Source organism: Falco cherrug, chromosome 10, assembly GCF_023634085.1.
Source record: "Falco cherrug isolate bFalChe1 chromosome 10, bFalChe1.pri, whole genome shotgun sequence".
Lineage (NCBI taxonomy): Eukaryota > Metazoa > Chordata > Aves > Falconiformes > Falconidae > Falco > Falco cherrug.
Window position 1 is genome coordinate 10,261,877 of NC_073706.1, and position 26,950 is coordinate 10,288,826.

The following is a 26,950-nucleotide window of genomic DNA, read 5'->3' on the forward strand; positions in this document are numbered from 1 at the left end:
CTCAGTGCTTAAGCCTTCTGTAAGTTCAAAAATTTGCCACTTATTTTTACAGACGGTTGCCTGTGTGAAGTTTTAAACGTGTTCATTCAAGTATCCCTGTACTGTGCTCTTGGCTTCACATCTGGGAGGCTTCCTTTAGTCAGAAGTTCAGCACTTGCTTTCATGAGGATTTTTAAAAGTAAGATTTTTCTTACTGCTGGATTAACTTTCCCTTACCAGTGATGAAGGGTCTTGTCAAGGGCTGATAAGGGTACAGGTTTTGTCTGTATTTAAATAAAGGTTTACCTTTTAAAAAGTTATTTAATATATAAAGAAGGAAATGTACTAGTTCTCTTTTCTGCATTAACAAAGGAGAAATTAATTTAATATTGGAAAGCTGTGTCTTTGGAGACATGTTAAAGCTGGATGAATTCACTTGTTGTGTTATATCTGAATCAGATGCAGCTGCAGCCTTACAGTATAGAATGTGGGATGTTTTTTTTAAAAGAGGTAGAAAATGAAATTTAATTTTCCCTTAAAAGCTACGGCTATGCAAAGCATTCCTTAGGCTTAGCAATCCTCTTGCTCTCTTCTCCCTCCCTTTAAGTATCTAAAACTTTAAGAACATGGGGGGCATGAGAGAGCAGTTCTGATGGCTTTTTTTGTGGAGGAACAAGGAGAACAGCTTGATGGGAGGGAAAAGGGAAGTCCTGACACACAGTTCCTAATGCATGTGGCACTTGCTCAGTGGCAGCAGCCCTCTGCTGTTTTAGCCAGCCTGCTAAGTTAATTGCAACGATGATTATTTGGGTTTTTAGAGTGTTACATTTGTTTCAATTCTGTTACAGAAGCTGTTAGGAAGTAACATTTACCACTGAAGTTTGGACTCCTATTTTTAAAATACAGTTTCGGTAGTTTATATGTAAAACTGCTGATGTGGTTGATAAGTTAGCAGCATGCTAGCTTCAGCTTCCTTACTTCTGTGGTCTTTTAACTTGCAGTGTAGAAATAGAGTGTTACTGTTAATGCAAAAACATCCTGCTGATGTTGACACCTTTCTGTCTTTTCATACTGTATACCATCCTGCTTCAGGCCAGACGTTTGGGGCTTTCCTGTGCAAAAAGTGCTGGAAGAAGCTTAACTCATCCTATTTGGGTAGATAATGCAGCCCTGGAGTGAAATAGTTTAGTACCACAACATGCCAGTGGTACTCTGGCAGTGAAGGTGGTTGACTGCAGACGAGAATGAGAGGGGGCAAGGCTGCTGTACGGCATTCAGAGCGAGCACACGTGGCAGTACAGTAAAGAGGAGCCCTCGCTGCATCTTGAACAAGGTTGTGCACACACATAGTCATCCTGTTAGATTTGCATCTGATTGAAGGGGAATACATCTTCTCACTGTGCAAGTCTGAAAGTATCTTAGTAAGCATTCTTCGTGTGATCATGCTTACTGCTCCCGTTAGAGAAGCTTCACACATAGAAGTTGTGTTTGATCAATTAAAATTCTAATGCAGCCGCTTGCCCTTAACGAGTTTTGCAGTCTGTACCTCTTGGTAGCTACATCCCAGTGAGCTGCTCTGCCCAGAGAAGCACTGTCATACTCGGGATTTATCACCTCCTCAAGATAAGTCTCCATCACCTGCCTAAAGGTCTGTTGTCACCTACTGTTGCCTCTCCTCAGAAGAAGCTGTCATGGAAATGTGGCAAGGTGATGCCACAGCTAACGCATTAGGCCAATGAGCCATGCTGACATGAAAGCAAAGTGACTTTGGAGACAAATTATACCAACAGTTTCATGCCTTCAGCATTCCTCAGCATGCTGACTGGACAGTAACTGGCACACGGCTCTAGGGAAAGTCTTTCCTAAAAGGGCATTTCTGGAATTAGGCTTGTTTGTCACCCATTAAAACAGATTTCAGACTTGCTACTTCAGAGGTCTGGGATAAATACTTCTCATTTCCTTGGCACAGAGGCTGTCTTTCCACCAGAGCTGTCCTGTGAGACTGAATCCCAGGAATAACAGAAGTGCAATGAAGGAAAAGTAGTCAAGATACTTGTAGTTCGAGTTGGGATGTTCCCTGTGTGGCTGTAAGGGACCCTTCAAGCATGCTGCAGCACAACTTCTCTGCTCACTGAGCAGGATATTGCAGGACAGGAGCTAAAGCCCTCACGTTCCTTGTGTATGTGTTCAAGCCTTTGCGATGCCAGGAGGAGCCTCTCACACAGCATTCACCCCCAGGTATGGATGGTAACATAATGTTTTTGCAAAGCCCCTTTATAACAAAAAACTGTATCAGTGCCTTAAAAGTTGAGGCAGCTTTGAAAGGCATGAGAAACTGTTGGCTTTGAAATCCTGAATTAATATGGTTGTAGCAGCATTATTTCTATCAAGCATTGTGCAGCCCCTTGTGGTACGTAGCAGTCTTGTATTCATCACACTTCTAAAAGAGGAAATACAGGAACATGCAGCAAAACAGAAGGGTGAGACTTCTGACTGCGGTTAATTGCGACAAGTTGGTGACAGAGAGATCAAGGAAAATTCCACTTGTGGACAGACTTTTTTGCTCACTTTTAGACGCCAATAGGGGGTTTCTGTTTTGCGTTCTGTTTTCTAGAATTTTATCTTGTCACAGAAATTATCTTTCATGAGAAGCTTTTTCTTCAAATCCACAAATGCTTTTAGGGGTAGAGCTGTCACACACTTTGTGGAGATGTAGTTCCTAACACTGGGTGACTGTGCAAAGCTGAAGTCTCTTCATCCTGCTGTAATTATCTGCACTACTCAAAGTGACACTGCTGGCAAATGACAACAATGGACAAAACCATAAGAATCAACAGAACCACAAAGGTATGTCTGTTTTTTTGAGTACTGCGTATAAACAATTAAGAAAAAAGGGTGCTGGAATAAGGTTTGGTGTTTGAAGTCAGCATGATGCTTGGTGATGTCGGAAATGTTTGGTGTTCTCATCCTGAGGTGGAAAGAAGGCTCTCTACGATGCTCACAAACCTAACGTCTCCCTGCGCTTTTTCTTGTGATAAAACTATTAATCTGAAGAAATGTCTTCTTGAGGAGGACTCTGAATAAAGCAGGATTCCCAAGCAGCACATACCTGTGAACATAGCTTCAAGGTTGCGCCTGTTTTACTGCTACCCTGTAGCAACATTAGAGACACGGTTATTTTGTCAGAGACTTGCAGTAACAGTGCGGGTGACCTGTTGCATGATAGATAATTAATTTCCCTACATTACACACAACACAGAAGAAATTGTGAAGTACTGTATTTGTTTATTTTGAAGGACTGGAACTTGTTTATAAGGTTTTTTACATTTATTTGTGTATTCATATTGCATCTAGTATGATTTTATATTTATACATAGATAAAATACCCTGCTGCAGCTATAAGGGTTAGAAAACGCTGAATCTTGACTCAAAGTCAGTGCCTTGATTGTCCTACTACTGTCTGCAAGTCTAATGAGAAGTGTAATGGAATTATTATTTTCATCCTCAATTATGATCTCAGTGTTTACTGTAAATAAACTGCCTCCTGGAAATTTGATACAAAATATAGTGTAGGGGAAAAAGCTTGGTACTACCTCGGTGAGTCACTTTTTGCACTCAAAATTTTCCATTGAGGCATATAAAGATAAGAGGACTATTTTTCATGTTAGGTCATCAGAAATCGATGCAGGACATTTTTCATTTCTATAGAAAGTTTCCATTTCTAGGCATGATATTTTCTGTTTTCTCAAATGGATTGCCAATGGCTAAATAAATGTAATGGTAGCAAGCAGATTTCCTGTTCTACTGGGCGGTCTTTAGACACAAATATAGCACACCCAGTCAAGTTCAGCTGAGCAACAACTGAAAAAGTCAAATTTATTTCTGCTATATAATTTATGAACTGTTTATAAGGTTCTTAATACCCTGGCAGTACTGTTTATTATAACATTTGAACGTTATACTCACTACAAAAATACTAATGATGTGTTTTTTCTACTATCTGGCCTTCTTGAAGCACCATGTGCCAACCATCAGTAGCTTTGCAATTATCACTGTGCCCCAACGATTCTACCTTCACGAGGCACACCATTTCTGAGAATTAATTCAGTATGTGAACGCAGCCAGAGAAATTATGTTACTTCTTTCTTGTTGCATATACACCTGTGACATAGTCTGTGCAGGAAATGTTGCACCTAATGGTGCAATTCAAAACACGGTCAGCATGACGGGCTGCACTTGGGAAATAGTTCTCGTACTGTTTGTCATTGTCTGTGCTGTTGCCAAAGGAGAAAAAGGAGTGTTTTTTAAACACACATTAAGTTGAACTGAAGTTTTTCTCTCCTTCCAGAATGCCCAGTTCACATATTCCCATCTTATCCACAAACAAGCGCATGAAGAACAATGTCAGATTTGTTTTTGTGAGCTCCTCTGCACCTGGGGGTGTGCGCACCTACAGCCTGGTGGCTTTAGGGTGCCCGCTGTCACCCCCAGCCTCCACCTCACACGCCTGAGAGCAAATAAGTTGCAAAATGGGATTTGCCAGAGCTAATACATTAAGCAAGGAGTTACTTAAATAGCCAAGGGGAAATACTGGAGAGAGTGGTGAAGTCTCCACTCTCCTGGGCTCAGACAATCAGTTTGGGGCTATTCCCAGGGATGCAGTCTGGTGGAAGTGCACTCAATGCCCAGCTTTCTTGGGAAAGTCTTAGAGGTAAAACTTTAGTTCTGTCATGGACAAAACAGTCTTGACTGTGGTGGGCTGACCCTGGCTGGCGGCCCCGCGCCCCCCAGCCGCTCTGTCCCTGCCCCCCTCAGCCCGGCAGGGACAGAACATACAGCGACAGGCCCGTGGGTCGGGGTCAGGGCAGGGAGAGCTCTCAGCCATCACTGTCACGGGCAAAACGGGCTCCACTGGGGGAAATGAGTTTAACTTACTGCCAATCAAATCCGAGTAGGATAATGAGAAATAAAAACGAAATCTTAAAAGGCCTTCCTCCCATCCCTCCCTTCTTGGTCTTCACTTCACTTCGGATTTTCCCTCCCCACCAGCAGCACAGGGAGGGGGACAGGGCTGGGGTCAGTCCCTCACAGCTGTCCCTGCGGCTCCTTCCCCCGCACAGGGAGGGCTCCCACACCGCCCTGCCCCAGCGCGGGGTCCCTCCCGCGGGGGACAGTCCTCCAGACAGTCCTCCACACGCTGCCGCAGCGGGAGCCCTTCCCGGGGGCTGCGGTTCCTCACACGCCGCCCCAGCGCGGGTCCCTCCGTGGGCCCTGCCGGGAGCTGCCCCAGCGCGGGTCCCACGGGTCACGGCTCCTTTGGGCACCCCCTGCCCTGGCGTGGGGCCCTCCCCGGGCTGGGGGGGGGGATCTGCTCCCCCGTGGGCTCCGTGGGCTGGGGGCACGGCCTGCCCTGCCAGGGGCTTCACCACGGGCTGCCGGGGAATGGCTGCTCCGGTGCCTGGAGCCCCCCCGCCTCTGTCCTCACTGACCTGGGGGCTGCAGGGCTGCTGCTCTCACACCGCCTCAGCCCTCTCTTCTGCTGCAATTTTGTGTCGCACAGATATTTTTTTCCCCCTTAAATCTCCTACCCCAGCGGCGCTGCCACCGTGGCCGATGGGCTCAGCCGTGGCCAGTGACAGGTCCAGCTGGGAGCCGGCTGGCACGGGCTCCACCAGGGCGTGGGGGAAACTTCTGGCACCTTCTCACAGAAGCCGCCCCTGCAGCCCCCCCGCTACCAAAACCTCACCATGCAAACCCACTACACTGATCCAGGGAATATTCACATGATGTAATTTATTGCCAGTTAACACAAACTTCTAATCACTGATTTGGGTGATTGAGAAAGAATAAGCTGTGAACAATTAAGCAAGCGCCTAAGTGAGCATGTGTTCTCCCCCTTTCCCATCCCAGCTTGCCTTATTTCTGTGTGGGGTACACCACACCCAGTCTGCCCCAGTTCCTTCAAGGAGGTGGTGGTGGTGCAGAGGCATGGGGCTGGGGAAAAGGTCTCTGGCTGCTGCTCCGTGACTGTTGCCCCTTTTCCTCCGCTCCTCCACACTCCTGCCCCTGCTCTGGTGTGGGACACCCCGCAGCCACAGTCCCTTGGGGGTGTCCCTGCCCCAGCACGGGTCACCGGCTGTCTGGGGGGATGCCCCTGCCCCAGCATGGTGGGGATCCTGTCTGGGATTAATTCGAGAGAATATTTAATTGTATTTGGAAGTAGTTTTGTGGCCACAAATTTTGGCTTTGTTACTTGTATTTCTGGACCGTTTCAAATGCTGGTAGCACCTGAAAAATTCCAGGGTCATAAGTGAATGGCTGCTCTCTATCTCCTGTGTGGAGTGTTCACACTAGTAAAACTGCTGGTTGTAATGAAAAAAGGAAAAGGAAAGGGAAAGGGTACCCCCAAAAACATTCAAATGAGCTGCTTTGTGCCAGGAATTCTCTCTCATTTGGATGACTGCGTTAGCTGTGTGTCTGCTCCTAGCCCCAGCCCAGAGGTGTAGATTTTGTTGAGAAAGCATTTTCAATTCAGTATTTTCTATTCAAGATGCATTGTTTTTTGTTACGTGATTGTGGGTTTGGGAGCGAGTGTCAAATTTCATCTTGAAGCTACTGCGAAAAGAGGAAGGAAAATACTTTTACCAGAGAAAAGTACAAAGGCAGAACCAGTAAAACTTTGCAAACCCCAGGATATTCACGAGTACAAAGCAGTAAAACCTGTGCATTTGCATAAGCATAACCTGGGCAGAGCTGTTTACTGAGCAAATAGCAACTATTATTTAATGATATTAAAGAATTTTTTTAATAATCAAAGAAATAAAACCCTTCAGCTGCAGTTAATGTTTAGCTTTCCCTCTCAGGGTTTCTGCCTCCGAAGAGTAAGATTATTTTGCAGGGATTTCTGTAACAGCAAAGGGGATCTATTCAATTTTCTAAGGACCCAAACATGACAATTTCTAAGTATATTAAAAGTATATTAAGTTAAAAAAAAAAAAACCAGGGGTAAACAATGATGCTGCAGAAACGCTTCAAAATCCAATCCTTGCTGCTGGTTCAGCCCCGCTGCCCCACGTTTTCCTGCAGGGATACAGTTGCAAAGCAGAGACAAGGCATTTCCCCGGGGGTGTGCACGGGGAGGGACATCTGTGTGTCCTGCACCTGGCCCTCATTAGCATCAGCAGCTGCAGGCCAATTGCACCCTGGAGATAATTTAGCTATGTAATTAGCTCCCTTGGTTCCCAGTTGCTGCTCTCCTCGGGCTCCCAGTGAGTGCAGCAGGAAGTGGAAGGGGGCTGAGCATTTGCTCTCCAGGCTTCCAGCCAGACCCTCCAGTGCTCCTGCCTAATCTGCTGGACTGGGCTTGGAGAGAACTCATCCTCCTCCTTCTTTGGTGATGGAGTAACTGGGAAATAGGAGACAACAAAATGAAGGTCAACGTAAGTATTAGATTATTTCTATTGCAGTTAATTGAATGGCTTTGCATCTTTTGTAGTGGGAGCGTGAACAGTGTAGAGCCTGTGTCTGTCAGGATCCCTTTTCACTGCATGCTCTTGATCTTATTTGCACATTACTAGCAGAGCATATGGTCTTAATTTTTAAAATACGATCCAAGTTAAGCTGAAAAAAATGCTTTATCAAGAATACCAGTATGGTTAAGAAGGGTAAGGTTTTGTATATGCCTTGTTAAAAAGTTACCATGAATGACCCTGGCTGGCCAGGAGGATTCCCTGTGTTCCCCATTTTCTTGGAAATAATGAGTTTAAATGACTAATACTTGAGCTTACATTTTATCAGAAAAAAATGATAATTTTTGCACTGACTACTAGAAAATGAGTAATGGAGATGTTCTAACAAACTGAATCACTCTTTGAAGAAAACTCATTGAAGTTACTTGACATGTGAGCCTGGGAAAGCCTGTGCACTCTAGGTTAGCAATTGTCCATGTCCTGCAGTGCTCTTCGCAAAGAGAACTGAAGCTCGAAAGAGGAAAGGAGTGGTGGCAATGTTTGTTTTTAGGAAATACTGCTCTGGGAGGAGGAGGGAATACATGGATGGAACAAATCCATTTTATAGTCATACGCTGATGTTTTTGCCCAGACTTCCAGCACAGCGCTCCTGCAGACACCCAGCATCAGCTTGCTTTGTGCTAAGCAGAGTTTCTTTGGCTGTGGAACTGACCCTTTCAGCCTGGCGATGCAGCTGATGGCTGGCAGCTGCGATGCGGGGCAGGGGCTGCGCGGTCCCCATGTGCCCTGTGTTAATGACAGGGAAGGGGCAACGTACAGCTGCCGCACAGGAGCGGGGGTGTGTGCTGGTGGCTAGGGCAGGTGAAAAGCCATCTGCTGCTTTTCCCAGAGAAATATTAAAATTATGGATAAATACAACTTGGTGCAAAAGGGCACTCTTAAAAAAGAACTGGCATTTCTGGGCATATAAGTGCAATGGGAGAGCTGGAGGAAGCAGCGGTGTTTGGGCGTTGTGCTGTTGCTACTGATTCATTATGAATCAGAGAACACTCACCCTTGAGCCTCAACCCCCTCGGCTGCTGTCATTCTGCCACTTCCAGGGAATCTGCAGAAACCCCACCACAGGTCAGACAGGGTGCAAGGACAGCATCCTGGTCGCGCTTGTGCACCCAGGAGGAAGAATTCACTGCAGTGCCTGCCAACGAGAAATCTGCAATTTGCTCCTGACAACCTCTCCCAAGAATTTTTCGCCTGTTCCCCAGGTAGGCAGAGGAAGGAGAGGCAGGACCCTGCCCTAACAAGTCTCTGTGAAGCATCTATTGCTTAGCAGGCAGAGGGAGAAAACTTGTACTCGACAGAACTTTGTGTCCTTAAATCCATGTTTGGAAAGTAACGTTGTAGTAAAAAGTAATTAAGATATTAAAAGGTTTAGAAAAGTCAAAAAGTAATTTGGTGCACATGGGCAAAAACTTTTAGCTAGAAGGAGGAACCAAAGCCCAGCATACATACATACGTATTCAGTTTTATAAACATCAGGAAATGGCAGTTTATTTTTCCCTGAACTTGGGCACGAGACCACACATGCCAAAATGCTGTGAATGGGAATGAAATCCTGACTGCACTGAAAACGGGGCAGGGGGTGGGGTGTCTGTTGGTTGTAACACAGCTGGAATTTGATTAACCACATTGGTGGAGAAAAGAGAGTTTGGGGAAAATTAACAGAACAGCTTGTAATTCCCACCTCTGTGGCGCTCTTATTGTGAAGCTGCTCAGCTTCTAAGTGGTTCTGCCTGAATTTTTAAACTGGTTGGTTTTTATCAAAAACTGATTTGATCATCCAGAATTTAAAACCTGCTGATTAGCAGCGGGTTCTACCCTCTAAGAATCAATTAACTGTTGAATAGGCAATCAAAGCAACTGCTGACATTCATTCCTTGTTGAAGCTCGTGCGAAAAGATCTGAAACTTCTGTATGACCAGAACACTTATTTTCCAAAATATGCAAACAAAACACAAAATACAGTAGAAGGACCTTCCACAATTCACAGAAAATGTTGCTCAGGAAGTGGGATGTGCAAGCCCCATGGCCAGGAGAAAGGCACATGCATGTAGAGAAAGATGTGAGTGTTTAAGGTAAATTCTTTGTTGTTTTGTGGATGTTGTTGGTGTAAACTCTGTCTACAATTAACTGAACTGGGTAAAATTTAAATTGATTCAACTTGGCCTACTATTTAAAAGGGGACTTCCCTGGGAAGTGTGTTCCCAGCTAACAGGGCAATGGAGAATGTTTATTTCTTCAGCTTTGTTCGGAGGTGAAGAGATTAACTGGAAACAGTTCTATAAACATGTCAGAGGGTGCCACTGATGCATGAACATAACTGTTCAGTGAGTACAACCCACTGCCTTTATCTTCCATCTCCTCAAATATTTTAAGTCCCCTTTTCCTGCAGTAAAAGTGCTTACAGATAATATTGTGTAAAACACAGCTGAAAAATATTTATCTGCATCATATCTCTTGGTTTTATATTATTTCAGTAGTTGTTTTAAGAAGTAAACTTAAGACAGTAGATGAAAAATATTTTTTTGATTTGAAATGCTTTAGGTACTACAGTACCTATGTATCACCTGAAACAGTATGTAGTAGTGACTTGATGTCTCCAAATACAAACTGAGTGGGAAATGGGGGTGTTGAGAAATTACTTTGGCTGACTTGCAAGCAAGATGCTCAAATTATCACTTGATAACCTTGATGGATTTTTCTAGTGATATTTGTGTACATTTTATAAGGACTTTTTTCTTTTTCTTGTTACATAGTACTATAGGCTGAAGGTAGGGATTGGGATGGGGGTTTTTACAACGGGGAGAGTTGCCTTAGCACAGATATTCATTGAGTATGTAAAGCACAGATGTCAGTCTGTGTGAGTACTTCCATTCTGAGGTTACACAATTTTGCATTATAGAATTGTACAATTCTGAGTTTTACTGACTCTTATTAATGAAGAGAGTGGAAACTTTTAATAAACATGAGTTAACAGCTTTCATTCTGAAGACTCCCAAGGGCTGGTAGGTTTTACAGTAGGAGCACTGCTGGATAGGGTCACACAAACAATAAAGATGTAAAAAGTCAGTTTGTAGGGGGAGTTACTGTTTTAACGTCTGATCTACGCTCCAATAAAAGGAGACACACAAGAACTTTTTTTCACACCTCGGTTAACTGAGCCTGAGTTACCAGAGGGTTTACACTGTAAACCCGTTCGGTGCGGTGGGCTCGCTGGATGTGCCTAATTGGCATCGTTCTAACGTGGCCGCAGGCTCTGCAGGGGAGAACGGTGTCTGGGGCAGAGGTTGCAAAGGACATGGGCTCTGCTTTCTGGGTCTGTGCTCTGTCATCATCTCGTTAAAGTCTGCTCAGTGAGGGAAGAGTAACAGTGCTGTCTGCCGAGGTGCTTTCTCATGGGGTGATGAACTGGCTTTTAAGATGTTCTTTGTCTTAGGAGATTTTTTTCAGGGCTGCTGACAGGGAAGAAGGAACAAATGTCAAAGAAGGAAAAATGCTTTGATCTCATCTGTGTTGCTTTACTACTTGTTACATGTTGGTTAGTGTAAGGACACATTAATGAAACCACATAAAATAACAACGAACTATATGCAGCTGGCCCTAGATGGCATTTTATGGATGATAGTGTTAGACAGCCAGTTTCCGCTCCACTGGTAATAAAGAAAAAATGCAGTTCCCATTAGCCCCAAAGCACAGCTTCCTCCTAGCTAAGCATCCCGTAAGGTCTCTGTGATCCTGGGAATGCAGTACTTGTTTATAGTCAATGGCAGGTCAGAGATGCTTCTGCTTACATGACAGTAAGGGGCTGCCACAGTGATTCCTTACGTCTGTCCTAGATAGCTGACAGCGTCGGTGGGGCCCAATTCCTGACAGGCAGCTCCCCATTATGTGAGCCAGGGCCTGTACCACAAATAACCTCACTCCACATAACTGGAGACAGACTTGTCAGACCACAGCTATCCGCGCTGTCAGATCGGGCACTTGCCTGCCGTAAACCTCCTGTAACTTCTGTTTATAAAATAGCTCCTGCTGTTGTTGTGATCACAAAATCAATTGGCTGGGATGAGTTCTCTTAAACATGTCTCCAAAAAAATGAGATTTCTTTGGAAAGCAAATGGGAACAGATTTGGCATCCAGTGGCTTGTCAGTAACTCTAGTTCGTAATGTGAGCAGATGGAGCCCGTGGGATGCTGAGCTGCAGAGCTGGCAGGGGGCTGGATTCCAGTAAGGGACAGGGCACAAACAGGAGATTTGGTGGTTCCTTACCCAGCCTCACGGTGCTTTGGCTTACCCAGCATGGCCGTACCCTCCTCCTGGGAGTATTGCTTAGAGGTTTTGTTTCAGTGGAACATGGACATAAGCAATCCAGCTTTCATAATTGACGCAGCTCAGTGGCTCCAGCAGGTTTTTTTCTAGTGCTATGGGATTCAGTATCACCTCCAACTTCACTAGGAAGTTGGCTAACCTGTAGCTAGCTCTTTGCTGCCAGAACTACAGCACTTTCCAGTACTAAAGCTAGCTAGTTTTATGTATATCCTATAAAAAGCTAAACACATCAGCACCTGTGATGCTAGACACTGCTGTTTGTTCCAGTTTGTTTTATGAGTATTAGGCTGATATTCAACATCTGCTTCAGCATCCTGTGCTAATGCTTGTTGAACCAACAGCTGGGACTCCTAAAAACTATATAGAGCTTAAATGAACAGTACTGCCTACATTCCTTTGGTGATAACGCTGCAGAAAAGAAATGCTTCACGGTCTATTCTGCACCAGCCTGGGTGCAGTCAGGTCCTGAGAGGCTGGGTGAGAAACCAGAACGCTTGGAAAAGAAACAAGAAACGGGGGGGACTACTAGTCCTGTAAATAAAGGAACAGAAAATAAAGGCAGACCTGCTTGACCTGTGGTTTTTATATCTTGTTTTTGTGGAGATTAGAATGCAGCCAAAATTATTTACTTCAGTGGTGTGGTGCTGCTTGTGTTGCTTTTGCAATGTACTGCTGCAACGTTCTGCCAGGCTGTGGGCACTGAAAATACACAGAAGACTCTTTCTTTTCAGGGAAGATGTTGGTGGGGGTTTTCTGTTTTGTCTTAGTGGTTTGGATTATTTTTTTGTTGTTGTTGCTTTGCATCCTCATATCGCACTGCAACAAGAAGCTGTCTTTTGAAAGAGTTTTCTATGGGACATTCCTGTAGCTTGCTAGGTATAAATTACTAATATACTCTGTGTTACACTCTCTGGAGAACTTGTGAAAGGTAGAAACTAGTTCCAAGACAACAGGATAACAAATCTTCATTAAAATGTCTTCCTAAGCTTCTACCATTTTTAAAATGCATTGAAAAATGTCACTAGGGGCTGTAGGCCAGTTGGATACTAATGCCTGTCACTGTCACCTGGAATTGTATCTGTACCAGTGGCTGGCCTATCAAACCAGGGATGGGCTGGTATACCTGGAAGAAAATAATGAAAAATTGAATTCTGTTGTGCACTTAGCAGTGCTGAAACTGAGAGTGGATGGAAAAGATTTGCTCTCCAATTCTGTAGTATGGACCATGTGTCCTGAAACTTGAAATGTAATTGTAGTGTTGCTTTAGATGGAAGAACCTTTTGCTTTTCTTTTTCTTTTTCTTTTTTTTTTTTTCCTTCCCCCTTGCTGCCGCCCCTGCTATTTGAGAGCTCCACTTACTTGCAGAGGTCTCAGTCTTCCAATTTATTCATGTTCTGTAGTCTCTAAGTGGGGGCTTGTGTCCATCACTTCTCTATTTAAGGTCTTAAATTTTCCAGTTCCAGCCTTATGGATAGGATATGAGATGATCTATTAACAGATTTGTTGTTCTAGCTAGGTCAGGTTTCCCAAAGTGTCCTATGATTTATTTTTTTTTTAATGTTAATCCCCTGGTTGGCTTGCAATTGAGATGATTTCAAACACTCCTGGGTATTTGCATTGCCTACAGATGTGACCCCACATGCCCTGATTTGAGCCCCACAGATCGGAGACCAGCTTTCAAAACGTGAACCACCGTGTTCTGCTTTCAATCGGTCCCTCGCTGTGGGCTGCCTGCCCTTGGATGTTTGCACGGCTTTATTGGCAAAGCCAAAGGAATGTGTGCTGGGCTTCGAGCAGAGACCCCTCTGTTGAAAAGGTTTGTGACTTTCATGGTGTGAGTTTAAAAATCTAACTTTTCATTCAGTGTGGGTGTCCCTAACATACTCATCTGACCCTGCCGAGCAAAATGTTCGTTTTGACAACCCTTCTGTGGGGTAGCTTAGCTGCTGAACAGAACTGACCCCTCTCTGTTGCTGTCACTGACCTGGTTGTTTCACTTGTTTTGCAGCAATGCAGACCTAGCAATGTCTAGGCAAAGAGATGAGAGAATAGCAGGAATGATTTATCCTGCTAATACCTGCTGCAGTCCTGTGTGATGTTGCTGAATGGGAAGAGTATCTCCTCACCCTGCGTAACTTGGGTTGTAGTCTGCAGTTACTATTTGCAGAAATTCTCACTGAGTGTACAGGCCAAATTCTGTCTTAGTGAAAATCGGTGTACTTTAAAACAGACAAGACTTGAAAATGGATTTGTAGTTTCATATGTCAGTTGATTAAAGAATTGGGCCCAATGGTGTGTTTAGTATGTTACTTCCACAAGAAAGACTTAGCTGGGGAAATATTGATGTTTAGACACCTTTTAAAACCATACTGTGAACCAAACTTTCCTCTTGTTTGTGTTGGTGCAACTAGGAAGGACGGGGTTGTTTAATGCAATAGGAGGGGGCTCGCTTCCTGGCTCCGCCACCGGTTTCCTGCGTGCACCCGGCCAGGGCTCAGCATGCCTCGGCCACCTCTGCGAAAGGGGGGGACCTGCTACCCTTGCTGGCCTCTTCAGGCCTGAAAAAGTCTTTCAGCGTCTGTACAGCATCCAACAAGGCAACTAGAAGCATTGCTGATGAATAATAGGAAAAGCTCCCATCTTCAAGGCAAGACTGTTTTAATCGGGCTAGGACAGGAGGTAAATGGGACTGTTGTCCATTGCTGGCAGCTGCTGATGGCCAAGCCCGTGTATCATAGAAAGGCCATTGTTTGTGGCCACCCCAGCCAAGAAATGTGTGCTGCTGACAACAGGCTGTTTGCATCAGCTGAGCTGACAAATTGGTTTTCTACTGCTGCAACTTCAAGCCAGCTGTTGCTTTACAGCAAATGCTCTGGGCAAAAATACAAGGCATCATGTTTCCTATTTGGGTGCTATCTCTTTGGACATTACTTGTACTTTCTGATAAGGAACTAATGCTGAAGCACAGCAGTGTCCCACTGAGTGGGAAGCAGTCAGTCTCGTTTTAGAGCTGAAAGTAAATGGTATCTTGCACTGAAAAACACTGTGTCTACGGCTCTTTCCAGCCTTTGCACAAACACCTTGGGTGACTAAAGCTACCTGCTGATGCTACTCCTCATTCTTTTAACTGTCATCTTGTAATAAGTAAGCAAATACCCAAAATAAATATGCTAAAAATAAAATGTGGTGATCTACTTGCCAGAAATGTACGGGCTCAGGCTCAGTGTCTATAGATAAAATGCCCTGTGGTGAAGAAGGTGGGAAATACTCATATTTGCTATCTCGCAGATTTTTGTGGTCTTGGGGAAAGTCACTCTATTCTTCCTTGGATTCCCATCTAAGAAAAAATTACATTAAGAGCACTCTATAAAGATGCTGCAAGTTATACTGGAGATGGTATTGATATACACATGGTGTCTGTGTGGTGGAAAGAAACACAGACACTGTTTCGGGTGTGCTTACCTGAAGATAAGCTCACAAATGCACTGGCCTACTGTGAAGATTTAGCAGCCAGCAGAGCTATTTGATGTCACTGTGTGCATAATTAGATTTTTCCTTGAGCTAATGTGTCACATAAATCATTAGCCTGGGATGTTCTGAATCAGTAGGATCCAAGTCTGCAGTCTGGGGTGGGCATGGACACAGCCAGCTGGAGTCTGGGTCTTCACAAGTACCGCAGCCCACCGCTGCTCTTCAGTGGTATTTCTGCCACTGGTGTTACCACTGGGCACGTATTAACTCCCTCAGCATTGATGCTACCGAGAGGTCTGCCTTCGTAAGGCTCTGAAGAAAGAATAAGCTTAAAGGAAAATAAGCAATGGGAGGAGTGCTAGCTTATGGTTTGGGTTTGTTGGGGTGGGTTTTTTTGTCTCCAGGTAAGAAATAATTTGCTTTTTATGTGCAGTTGAAGTCCCCAGATAAAGTGGGGAGCAGACAGGAAGGCATAAGTTGGTTATTTTTGGATGGTTGATGCATTTCCTCTGCAGCTTCTGACAAAGAATTTGCAGAATGACAATGGGAAAAACACCTATTTATCATACAGAGATGTTAATAAATAATGTCTAAGTAATGAGCGTTAGCAGTGCTCTTCAAGAAATTTGTGGGTAAAGGTGATGAAGAAATACATGGTAGTATTACCATCTACTTCTTTACTGCACTGAACAGAGACGCAGGCTGCAGACATTTAACTCTGCAACCAGCGCTCTGAGAAATGTTGTTTAATGTGAAAATGGGCGGACTTGAATTCATCTGAAATTAAAGTGGAGATAAAACCCAAACTAATTAACACTTCTGTTGGTGTAACAGTGCAATGTCGGTATTTTTTCTCTCTCCAGAATACTTTGGCGAAGGCACTATATGACAACAAGGCAGAGTGCTCAGATGAGCTGGCCTTCCGCAAAGGAGACATCCTGACGGTGCTGGACCAGAACGTCATCGGCAGCGAGGGCTGGTGGAAATGTTCCCTCCATGGCAGGCAGGGCCTGGCCCCCGCAAACCGCCTCCAGCTCCTCGCCACTTCTCGGGCAGCCCTCCTGCCTCCTTCCACCCAGGGCGACTCCGCAGAGGCACCGGTGGGCCAGCAAAACATCTACCAGGTTCCCTCCACTCCCAAGCCTACTGTGTTGTCCTCTACCTATGAGAAGATGGAGGGGTGGGTTAAGTCTCCAGCTAGGGTCTCTACCCTGCCTGCCCAAGGAATATATCAGGTACCAGCCTTGGCTGCACAGCTGCTCAGTGAAAGGACCCAAAGCTCGACAAGCCAGGTAAGAATATAAGCAGCTATAAAAGTAACAAATGTTAGTATTAAAACGGTCATTGGGAGCAGGAAAATAATAAAGGCTATTGGCCTGGGCATGTCAGTGGAATTCGCAGCAAAGCTGTTCAAATAAATGGTGTTTAGGAAACTGCCATCAATTCTGCTACAGTTTGTAGCATTATGTGAGAAATGCTGTTATAGGCAACATATGACTTTCTATATTCTGTAGTCCCTCACTTTTTTTGACAGTTTAAAGCAGCTGTAAAATAGGGCAGGAAGTAAAGAATATACCATTTGTTTGGAAGAATCTAGAAATTATTTCCAAACCTACCCCAAAGTTAAAATAACAAGACACAGAGCCCTTTCCTCTGATAGTCTACAGCATGTGTCCATCCAGAGTCCTCTGGGCACACGTGGGGTCTCTGCATCCATCTGCACAATAACATGATTCATGTTATTAATGAATTAATAATAAATAATTAAAAAAACCCTCAGTCTTTGCTGTGTGGTGATTGCTGTCTTTAGTCCAGTTTCTACTATTCCCAGGCTCTTGGCAAGCTCAGAGCGCTGCTGCCTCTCTCTCCTGCTACTCCAGGTAGTCACTACACTTGCATGAAGTATCAGCGCCTACTTTAGACCTGCTGGAGGACACAGAGTTTGGTTGTGTGGCCAGAATCAATGTCTCTCCCAGCCTGTTTTTGCTGCTGCCAAGAAAGCACCCAGGGTGCATGGGATAAGAGCAGCCACCAGTCCCCCCAGTTACAGAGACCAGTTGCAAACCTGGCTTTCCACCGCTTCATTGCCACTGCTTGCCGGGGCTTCCCTCTTTCTCCCTGCTCCTTGTGTTTGGCATTCAAATGAAACATGGATGTGGAAGGTATCATTTGCCTAAATGTTGCATCGAGTATCTTAACATCAGAAGCTTGTGGGTTTTTTCAGTGTGAAGTGAATGGGATCTCTTGTGTAATGAAAGGTAAATAGAGCAGGTGGGGAGGGAGTTCAGGTGCAAGTTTTTGTTCAGTCCCATGAGTTCTTCAGTCCTAGCTGGCTCTTTATTCCATGTATGAAAATCATGTTAGAAATGTTAATTGAATAAAGAAAAGATCACCTCTGAACTATATAGCCTTTTAGATCGACTTAATGATCATGTGATTTATGGAGCTCAGCCAGGCACCTTTCCTCCCACTGTGCGGAAAGGCAAGGTGTGGGATCTGAGGTGCTGGTTCCTTCTGTGTGGCAAATGGGCGCTGGAAAGCAGACTGACTTGGTGTGTCGCTGGTGACTAAAACCTAATTTTCAGCACTGCAGCTGCACGTCCAGCCTTTGCATACAATTACTGTAACTGCAAGCTCAAACTAATAGCTACAAATGACCCTTTTGCACTTGATGTGATCTGATTTCTTCACATTCCTAACCCTAAAGAAGCCATTTGCAAATTGAATGCAAGATTTTGGTACAGATTTTCCATGTTTTGCCATCAAATCAGGCTGAAAATGTTACTTACTGTTCTTTATCTGAATGACTGGCCCAGCAGAAGAGCTCCTTGGCTAGTCCTGTCATGAGTCTCTACACCTAAGCATCATTTACTCTAACAAAGAGGGGGGGGGAAATGTCCTAGCCTACTACTATTATTTAAAAGTTCAGGTTTGCCTGAGCTGCCTCTTGCACAGCATCACAGCTGTTCCCACACCAGCTGTACCACAGTGGTCCTGAGCCATGCGCAGTTGTGCAGGGTGGCTCCAGTGTGAACCGCCTGTGCCAGTGCAGAATGAGCCGTGGCGCTCCAGACCGCCCCATGTAGATCCTATGGGACAACTGGCAAAGTTTCTGGCATACTCAGCTGTCCTCTGAGCAGCTGGGTAAAGCCACCGTAAGTCTTTGAGGGAACTGGTTGAAAGCAATAAAACAAAATCCATCGAAGCCTGTGTGCTTTCACCTTAGAGGAAAGCCGCGTCACTTCTGCCTAATGCAACGGGCACCCTCGTGTTTTACTGTGACTGAAAGTACTTTTAAAAAATAGCAAGATGTGACATTCAGTGAGTTTCCTCTTTGCTGTATGCTGAGTAAGGTTTGTCCATCTGAAAACAGACCTGGGCTAAGGATGGTTTTCTTGATACCGCTTTTACCCTGTCTGCTCAGGCAAGTCTCTTTTATGCCTCTGTTTGCGCTAGGAGCTATCCTGCATGCAGAGCGCCGAGGGGATTCCTGCTCGCTCCTTGTTCCCTTTCTTCAGATGAGAGCTAAGCTTTCACAAAGATGAAGTAGGCGCTTGTAAAGCTAGCGTCTTGTTCCTCTGCCATGTTTCCACTAAATTTAGTTGCTACAATACTTATATGATGGAGAACACTACCTCCAATTTAAAATAATTTACTGTGATGTCTCATCTCCAGCAGTGCTTCTGTGGGTCAGCAGTTTGCAGTAATCCTTTCTAGCTAGGCTAAACCTGTGCTGAACAAACAAAATTCAATGTTTTGGGGGTTGATTTAAAAAAAAAAAAAAAGAAAAGCCCTTTCCCAGCGTTTGTATTTTGGCACCTTAACTAATTGTCCCGCAGATCTGGTCATGGCTCTTCAGATTTGTTTTAAGCAAACAGGAGAATTAGCCTGTAATTGAGTACTGACTAATGATGTAATTCCCATATCAGACTGTTTGTGGAGCTGGACAGGGCATCAGTGTAACTCTGTTTACTCCTTCCGAGTGAGACTTTCATAACTACAGAATAATGCACCTCAGCCTGTACTTTTTGATGCTTTTACTCCCACTGAATAACTTGACCTAATGACTCTCTGGGTCTGGAGAAGTAGAAATTCCCCTACATTCTTTTTTTAGTGGTTCTGCTTTTTGGGTAGTCTAAAGATTTAAGCGATAACTGAAGCTGGATTTTCTACACATGTTTTTGCTCTCTCGGTTAGTAAGGCAGATTGTCTTTGATTTGTCTGTGCCAATTCTTATCTGAAATAAAGCAGAAATGCTGGTAAAGGAGAATTATGGGGAAAAAATTACCATGCCTACTTGTAAGGTCAGTTCCTGTCTCTCACCATCAGTGAAGAGCTGAAAGGTTTTTAATCACTGAAGGGTGATTACTCTAATGGTGGCCTATTCAACTGATTTTTTTCGAAGGTATCCTGAGCTCACTGCTCACTACAGCTTTCTCATTACTGTTTTTTCTCCCCCTCTAAGCATCTGTTTACTCTGCCAAGAGCATGCCGGGCTTCAGTCCCAAATATCAGGAGTGAAGTGTACGATGTTCCGTCCACACAGCACCGGGAGTCCTTACCCACACAGGTGAGTCCTGCCACGGTGTCGTGTCTGTGTCCCACAGCTGGGACCCTGTAGGACGTCAGAATAGATTTTGAGGTGTGTTTCCCTGTTTGTTTTTTGTAAAATTTGGCAGAAAATCATCTATTTTTAGGGAAGTTCAAAACCTAAAGCAGTTCTCCTTTAAATCTGTTAATGTTCAGAGTAATGTGTCTTAAATCCAATGTGTTTCTGAGATAAATTCAGAGATAAAAAACTTTGGGTTTTACCATTACTGAGTTCCAGGGTGCAGATGAATTCTTAGTATCAGAGTGTCAAACTCTCTGCCTTGGTTTATCCATCAGGAAATGTGCTTTCTCTCGCCGTCATTTGATCGGGAAGATATCAAGATGTTTACAGAAGAGTCATTAGTGCGTGTACAAAAAAGTAACTAAATGTCACCCACACCACCTACCTCCCGGGCAAGAAAATGTAAGGGATTATTAGATTATGTAACATGATGCACTCAGGGTAAGGGCAACAAGGGACGGGAGCGTGTCGGCGGAGCCTGCCCGTGTGGCAGCACCAGGGTGCAGGGCTGAGCCCACTCAGATTCATTCATTATCAAGCTACCCATGAGCTTCTTGCATTACCCGCTTTGTGTCAGTGGGGCAGGCCCTGCTCAGACCCAAAGTCAGGCGTGAGGTGGCGGCTGCCTTGTGCCGCCTCGTGCCCGCCACCCTCCCGCGCAGCACTGCCCGAAGGCCCTCCAGCAGCTCCCTGAAGGTTCAGTGTGACCCTTGCTGACCGAACTAGGAGCTACAGAGTACATGACCCAAAAGTCTTTGATTCCACCAAAGTCTTCAGTGGGGTCTTAAACAATTGAAGCTAACCTATTTTTTTTTTTTGCCTTTGACCAGAGTGGTGCCACTCTGCCCACTGCATGCAAGGGCTCTGTGCTGGTCAGATCCACCGAGTGTTTCCAAGAAGAGCAGAAGCAACTTTACAACGTCCCATCCAGCCCAGAAAAGGCAGGAGCTGGTGTCCAGAAAGGCTCTCCAGTAGGCAATGTAAGTAAGACTTGTTGGACACGAGAATAATCTCTTATTACTGTGACATTGGGTACATACGCTGAACCTTCCTCAAGAAGATCATGGGGATAAGACCAGCACGTCTTCAGTGCAGTACTTTGTCCTTCACATTAAAAAGACAAATACTACCTGGCTCCTGGACAGTCAGGGTTCCTACCAGGACTAGGACTACCACTGAGTGTGCATTTGCTTTTTAGACTGCAGGCAACCTTAGCTTCTTTTTATGACAGTGTGAAAAGCAAATTCAATACCTGACATTCTTGAATGTCTGTTTGTAATATTTAAGCAGATAAAAACTAGCTGTCCTCATTCCATGTAGCACTCTCCTGTCACCTTTTTTGGGAGCGGAACACACCTGGCTTTGGTGTGTGCGTGTGTCAGGCTTCCCATCTCTTCCCCACTCTTTGACAAGTACCATCCTTGAAGAAAGAGCTGATCTGAAGTTTCATGACAAAGAACATGCCTCAATGGAAACTATTAGTTGAGTGCCAAGTATTTCAGGTTTCCTGAACAGTTTTAGGATCCAGGAGAATTTTGACAGGTTCCTTATCACCTACGCCCAGGGCTGAGGTGCAGGATCTCAGGGCAGCTCATCCCAGCACAGGAAATCTGAGGCTTCCTGATTCTGTGGGTTAAGGAGAAGTGCTGTAGTTTCTTGGCTGCCCCACGACGAGAAGCCAGTCTGGCACAGAACCTGTTCAGCAGTGACAGCGGGACTGGTGCTACCCAGAACTAGGGCGCTGGCATATGAGCAATTGCTCATTGAAGCTGGCATTCCTGACGTCTTCGTGGCTGTTAGCAATTGTATCGACCAGCTGCAACACCCTGAGAACAGGTTTCCTTTCAGAGACATGGCTTATTGTTGCTTCCAAAATCAAATTTTCTTAGAATTCTTTGTTCATGGTCAATTTGGAAAATTCTGGCTTTGAGCTAAAATACCTTTGTCTGGGCTCTCCTTCATACGCACATTTTCTGCAAATGGGGAAGCCTGACCTGGCCAGTTCTTGCTAAAATTTTTATCACATGGTGGTACTCTCAGTTGTTTCTTGTTGCTGCATGCTCCTACAGTTCCCTACACACCCTCATGCCTGTGCTTTATGCTTGTAAGGCATCCAGGTACAATCTCTCCTGAAGCACCTATTAGCATTAGTCTGGATTTTCTTACACAAGAAGTTGTCCTGCAGTCGCGTTTTTCAGCTTGGGCTTCAGCTGTACACACACATACTTTTAAGGCATTGGGCAAGATTCATTATGCAAACCTGTATGAAGTGAAAATTTAAACTCATTGCAGTTATTTGAGAACAGTCAGTGGTGTCAGTGATTTTTTAAATTTTTTTTTTGTCAGGGTATGTGTATGAATGGGGGTGGGGATACTGGAAGATCAAGTGTTTTCTTATGCAGAGGCTAATAAAATCTTCATCTGTAAAATGGAGTGCTTAATGTTGCGTACTAATAAACTGGCATTTCATTTTTGTAGCCATTCCAGAAAACTATGAGTTTCCTACTCCAAAGCAGCCAAGGAAGAGCCTACAGATTTCACTGGCTTGGGGACACTGCTGTATCATTTGATCACCTGTACTCAAAATGTTTTAACCTTCATATGTGCAGCCCGTGCATTTTAGAAAAAATAAAATAAAATTATGGGCTAGCCTTTTTATGGTGCAGTTCCATTGACATTACTGGAGTTGCATACATTTATGTGCTCTGAGAATTCAGTTTTGTTTCTCATCTCTCATTTAAAAACACCATTTAAAAATCCTGTGTGCTCTGTTGCAGTTATATGATGTCCCTCCCAAAAGAGAAACTGATATTTCAGAAAATGAATCTCGGAAAAAGTGCTGGGGCCATTACAATACCTTGCCAAACCCTCGAAAGTCAGAATGGATTTATGATATTCCAGTATCACCTGAAAAAACAGGATTAAAACAAAACCCTTCTGGCCATTCCTTGGAGAACCAGGTGCTGTACGATATACCACCAGCCAGGTACAAGGCGCTACCAACTAATACTGAAGCTAAAGTTGTAAATCCACAAATATATGATATTCCACCAACACAACGGAAATTAACATTTCCAGATATCCATCTTTATGACATTCCATCTTCACGGGACATGCTCCTTTTGCCACAAAATGGTAGCTGTGATGTACCCCCAAGTCTTCTGGCTCCAAAACCTAAGAATCAGATCTCTGAAGAAAATGTTTATGATATTCCAAAAGGTTTGCCCACTGCTGTGCAGTCAAAGAAAGAGATGGAAAAAACCGATAGTTCTGGACACCAAGCATACAGTGCTCCTCCGCAGCTCTCAAGAGATGCCAAATTAGAACAAGACAGGTTATCTGTTTCCAGTGCAGACAGCAGAAGCAGCACACTCTCTACATCCTCAAACTCTTCTGCTGAGTCTCTTGCTACATCATCATCAGAAGAGCCTGCCAAAGAAATTAAACTGGACCTTGATGTAGCCATAGAGACACTGACTGGATTGCAGCACAGTGTATCCAGCTCGGTTGCAAGTTTAATGATCTTTGTGAGTAGTAAATGGAGGTTACAAGAACACCTAGAGAAAAGCATTGAAGAAATCCACAGAGCAGTCGATCACGTAAAAGTATCACTGGGAGAATTCTTGGCCTTTGCTCAAGTCATAAAGGTAAATGCCTCTTACCTTACTGATAACAACCTTCAGACCAGAATTAAAAAGCAGCTAGAAATTCTTTTAAACTCGTTCAAAATTTTAACAGAAACAAGAGAAGCTCTAAACAACTGCAACTGGTCACTAGAGGCTTTGGTCCTCAGGAAACCTCAGAATAACCCGGATGATCTTGATCGCTTTGTTATGGTAGCCCGCACGATCCCAGATGATATCAAGAGGTTTGTATCCATCATCATTGCCAATGGAAAGCTTCTCTTCAGAAAGAGTGAGAAGGAACACGAAATGAAGCAATCAAAAGTGAACCCAGAATACAAAATGGCAAAACAAATCACAATGCCAGGAAGCCTAGAAATAGATTCGCTTCAAAGAAGTACTCCTGATAAACCCAACCAAAGTCAGGTCTCTTCTGAGAAACCAAAAGAAAATGCCACTGAGGACTGTGATTATGTTCAGTTACAGGTTGGTACAACTGAATTTTACTGTCTATATTCTTGACCATTTGCAGATATTAAGCTATTAGCACTATTTTATCTTTGCACTAGCGCCAAATTCAGTTTGCACTCTTCCTGTTTTACAGACTTTATGTGAATTCAGGATTTTGTAAGAGTGCTAGGTGGCACATGTAGAACGATCACTAATTTTAAGTAATAAAGAGAACTGGCATTTGAGAATTTACCCAGGCAGCCAGCCAGCCAGCACCGAGAAAAGGTTTTTAGCTTGCCCGTTTAAATTCATTTGAAAGACAGCTTTTAGCTGGAGGTTAGCAATTTGTTTCTTCTCACTAGTAGTTCTCTTCTTGCCAGTACATTTTATTTGTTTGACTCTGACATGACTGTACAAGAGAGATTAACTTCCTAAGTTGAGGTGTATTGGAAAGCATGCTTTCATAGGAAATTTTGATTTAATAAATTAAACTCTTACTGTGAACTATCAAATTTATTAGAATAATTTTGGATGTTTGTTAGAATCATTCTCCTTAGGACTGCTGAAATATCTACTAAGAATATAACTCCTGTTTTCACAAAGAAATGCTGACTTGTCCTTAGAACTTAGGAAATGTTTTGGTTTGTTGATGTTGGTTTCAGTCTTAGTCTTGCAGGATCTGACACTAAATTTCTAGTGGGGAAAATGCTACCGTTGCTTCTAATACACGTACCATTGTCGTCTGCAACATGAAGGCTGCATAGCAAATAATTGTTTCCACCTGAAATAAGAGAAAAACACATTTATATTTGACTATAATATTTATTTATGTACACCATTTCACCTTTGCTTTCACTTTGATTTTTAACAGGCACAGAAGATCATTTCAGATAAAGAAGTAGCCAAGAAGAATACAGATTCAAAACCAAAGGTATTTCTGATTTTGAAAACTAACAAGAACTTCTAGTCCCTGATTTCTGTGCTTGCTAAAATTCAAAGCAATTTGCATCTGGACACACATATCTATACATAGTGATCTATTTGTTTTCTCATAGTTCATTTTCCTAGAACTAGTTCTTAGAATTACTGCTGAAAACCCATGCAGAGCATTTAGTTTCCTCAAATGTAACAAGGCCCTCTAGTTTAAAGACATACTATTTATTTGCTTGCCTTTGTGCATCATTTGGGATAAAGCTGTGAGAGTTAGTATTTCAAAATGTTTTGTCGTGCACTGGTATAACGATTTGAGTTCCTTGTTATTGTACATTTTTAATGTACATATAATGTACATAACCCTCCCCTCATGAAGTCAGCACCATTAAAGATCAAGTCAGAATATTTTGTATTATCTGAAAGCTTGAGGCCCAGACTGTATAAAGGATTGATGTTTAGCTACAGCACTTTGTGTGCTATCCATTATTAAAATTGTGTTCAGTTAAATTTGTTTAGGGAAAAAAGGCCATCAGGAAAAAACAAAAACACCACTTTGAAGCCCAGTACTTTGTGGAAAGAGAAATGATTGTAAAAGACTCATGGGCTGGGGCAATTTGGAGACAATTAACGAACCAAACTCCCTGTAAGTGAACAAATGTGAAGAATACAGGGTAGAGCAAATAAAGAAGCAATCAGTGTGCCACCAAACTAAGTCTATTTTTTTTAACCTTTTTTCAGGTTTTGCCATCTGCAAAAAGTACTGTAATTCAAAGCAAGCAGGACTCTGCAAAGAAAATTGCTCTCCCAGACCACTGTAAGCTGTGTTTTTGTGCACTTCACAAGGCAATTGGTGTGTTTACTAATAGTCTGAACAACAACCAGCCACCTGAAGTCTTCATATCCCACAGCAAATTGATCATTATGGTGGGACAAAAGTTAGTGGATTCTCTCTGCCAGGAAACTCAAGAAAGAGATGCTCGGAACAATATTCTCCACAGCAGCAGCCGGTTTTGCAGCCTCTTGAAGAATCTGGCTCTTGCCACCAAAAATGCCGCAATACAGTATCCAAACGCGGATGCCGTGAGGGAACTTCAGGATCAAACTGAGGAGCTGTCTAAGTACACACAGCAGTTTAGAGCAATGATGGAATGAAAGGCATTTCACTGTTTTTACAAATTCTCCACTGTTGTTGCTCCTTTGGCATGTGGTAACCAAGGGGGAGGCAAAAGCAGCTCAGTAACACTGGCTTTCCGCCACCTCTAGGAACTCCTGCTGGGCAGTTCCCTGGGTGCTGTGCACTTTCAGCAGGTGAAGATCTGCACAACAGCAGATGCAGAAGAGGATCTGTTGTAGAATTAAATCTGTACTTTCTTCTCCATTTTTTAGATCCTCCCTGGAAATGTTATCGTAGTAGTTGGTCAGGAATGTTTGCTGTGTATTAGAACAAAGTTATTTTATTATCTGGCTGATTTTTTTTTTTATTATTTCTATATATGTCAGATAAATATATTCCCCCCTTTTTTTTATTTGGCTATGTAAAGTCTCTCTTTAAATTTTGCTGCACAGTGTTCTGTAACTTATGATAGCCCACCACCAACTATTTCCTGAGGACTTTACTCAGCATTTGTAATTATAGTATCTTTTTTAAACAGCTGCAAAGCTGATTTTTGTTTTTAATATACAAATGCAACGAATGTATTACGGGACAAAAGCTGGCAAGTACTACACTTAGCCTAGATGGTAACGGGAAATACTCCAGCTAGTATCCCAAGCGCAGAGGAAAACAGACTTCAGGGAGTCTCTGGCTCCCGGTAGATATACGGGGAGCGTGCCTCAGCCTTCCTTTGTTGCAGCCCGAAGCTGTTCGGAGCATCGCTCCAACTGAAGCAGAATGTATTTCAGTCATTCAATAGGCAGAGGCTCTGGACAAGCTCTTCCTATGCACGGGAAAGGTGATGATGTCTCTTGCTGGGCCCCACGCTGGCTGGGCTGGCCCGGGGTTCCCAGTGGCCCTGGCTGCGCTGGCCCGT

At 43.8% G+C, this 26,950-nt stretch overlaps 1 protein-coding gene across 4 annotated transcripts; it reads left to right on the top strand.

The window, feature by feature from the left end:
• Nucleotides 1–71: 71 nt before the first annotated feature.
• Nucleotides 72–26,446, top strand: CASS4 (Cas scaffold protein family member 4). 4 transcript variants are annotated; one of them, XM_055721616.1, is made up of 9 exons: nucleotides 72–178; nucleotides 1,072–2,826; nucleotides 13,459–13,647; nucleotides 16,166–16,594; nucleotides 19,768–19,872; nucleotides 20,745–20,894; nucleotides 22,692–24,023; nucleotides 24,859–24,918; nucleotides 25,659–26,446. In XM_055721616.1, exons 3-9 carry the CDS (start codon nucleotides 13,573–13,575, stop codon nucleotides 26,070–26,072), a joined length of 2,565 nt encoding a protein of 854 aa, XP_055577591.1. In that variant the 5' UTR covers nucleotides 72–178; nucleotides 1,072–2,826; nucleotides 13,459–13,572; the 3' UTR covers nucleotides 26,073–26,446. The 4 variants fall into 4 exon arrangements, with proteins under 4 accessions (XP_055577591.1, XP_027669377.1, XP_027669378.1 ...); XM_027813576.2 differs by lacking the exon at nucleotides 13,459–13,647; XM_027813577.2 differs by lacking the exons at nucleotides 72–178; nucleotides 1,072–2,826; nucleotides 13,459–13,647 and adding an exon at nucleotides 7,185–7,418.
• The last annotated feature ends 504 nt before the right edge of the window (nucleotides 26,447–26,950 follow it).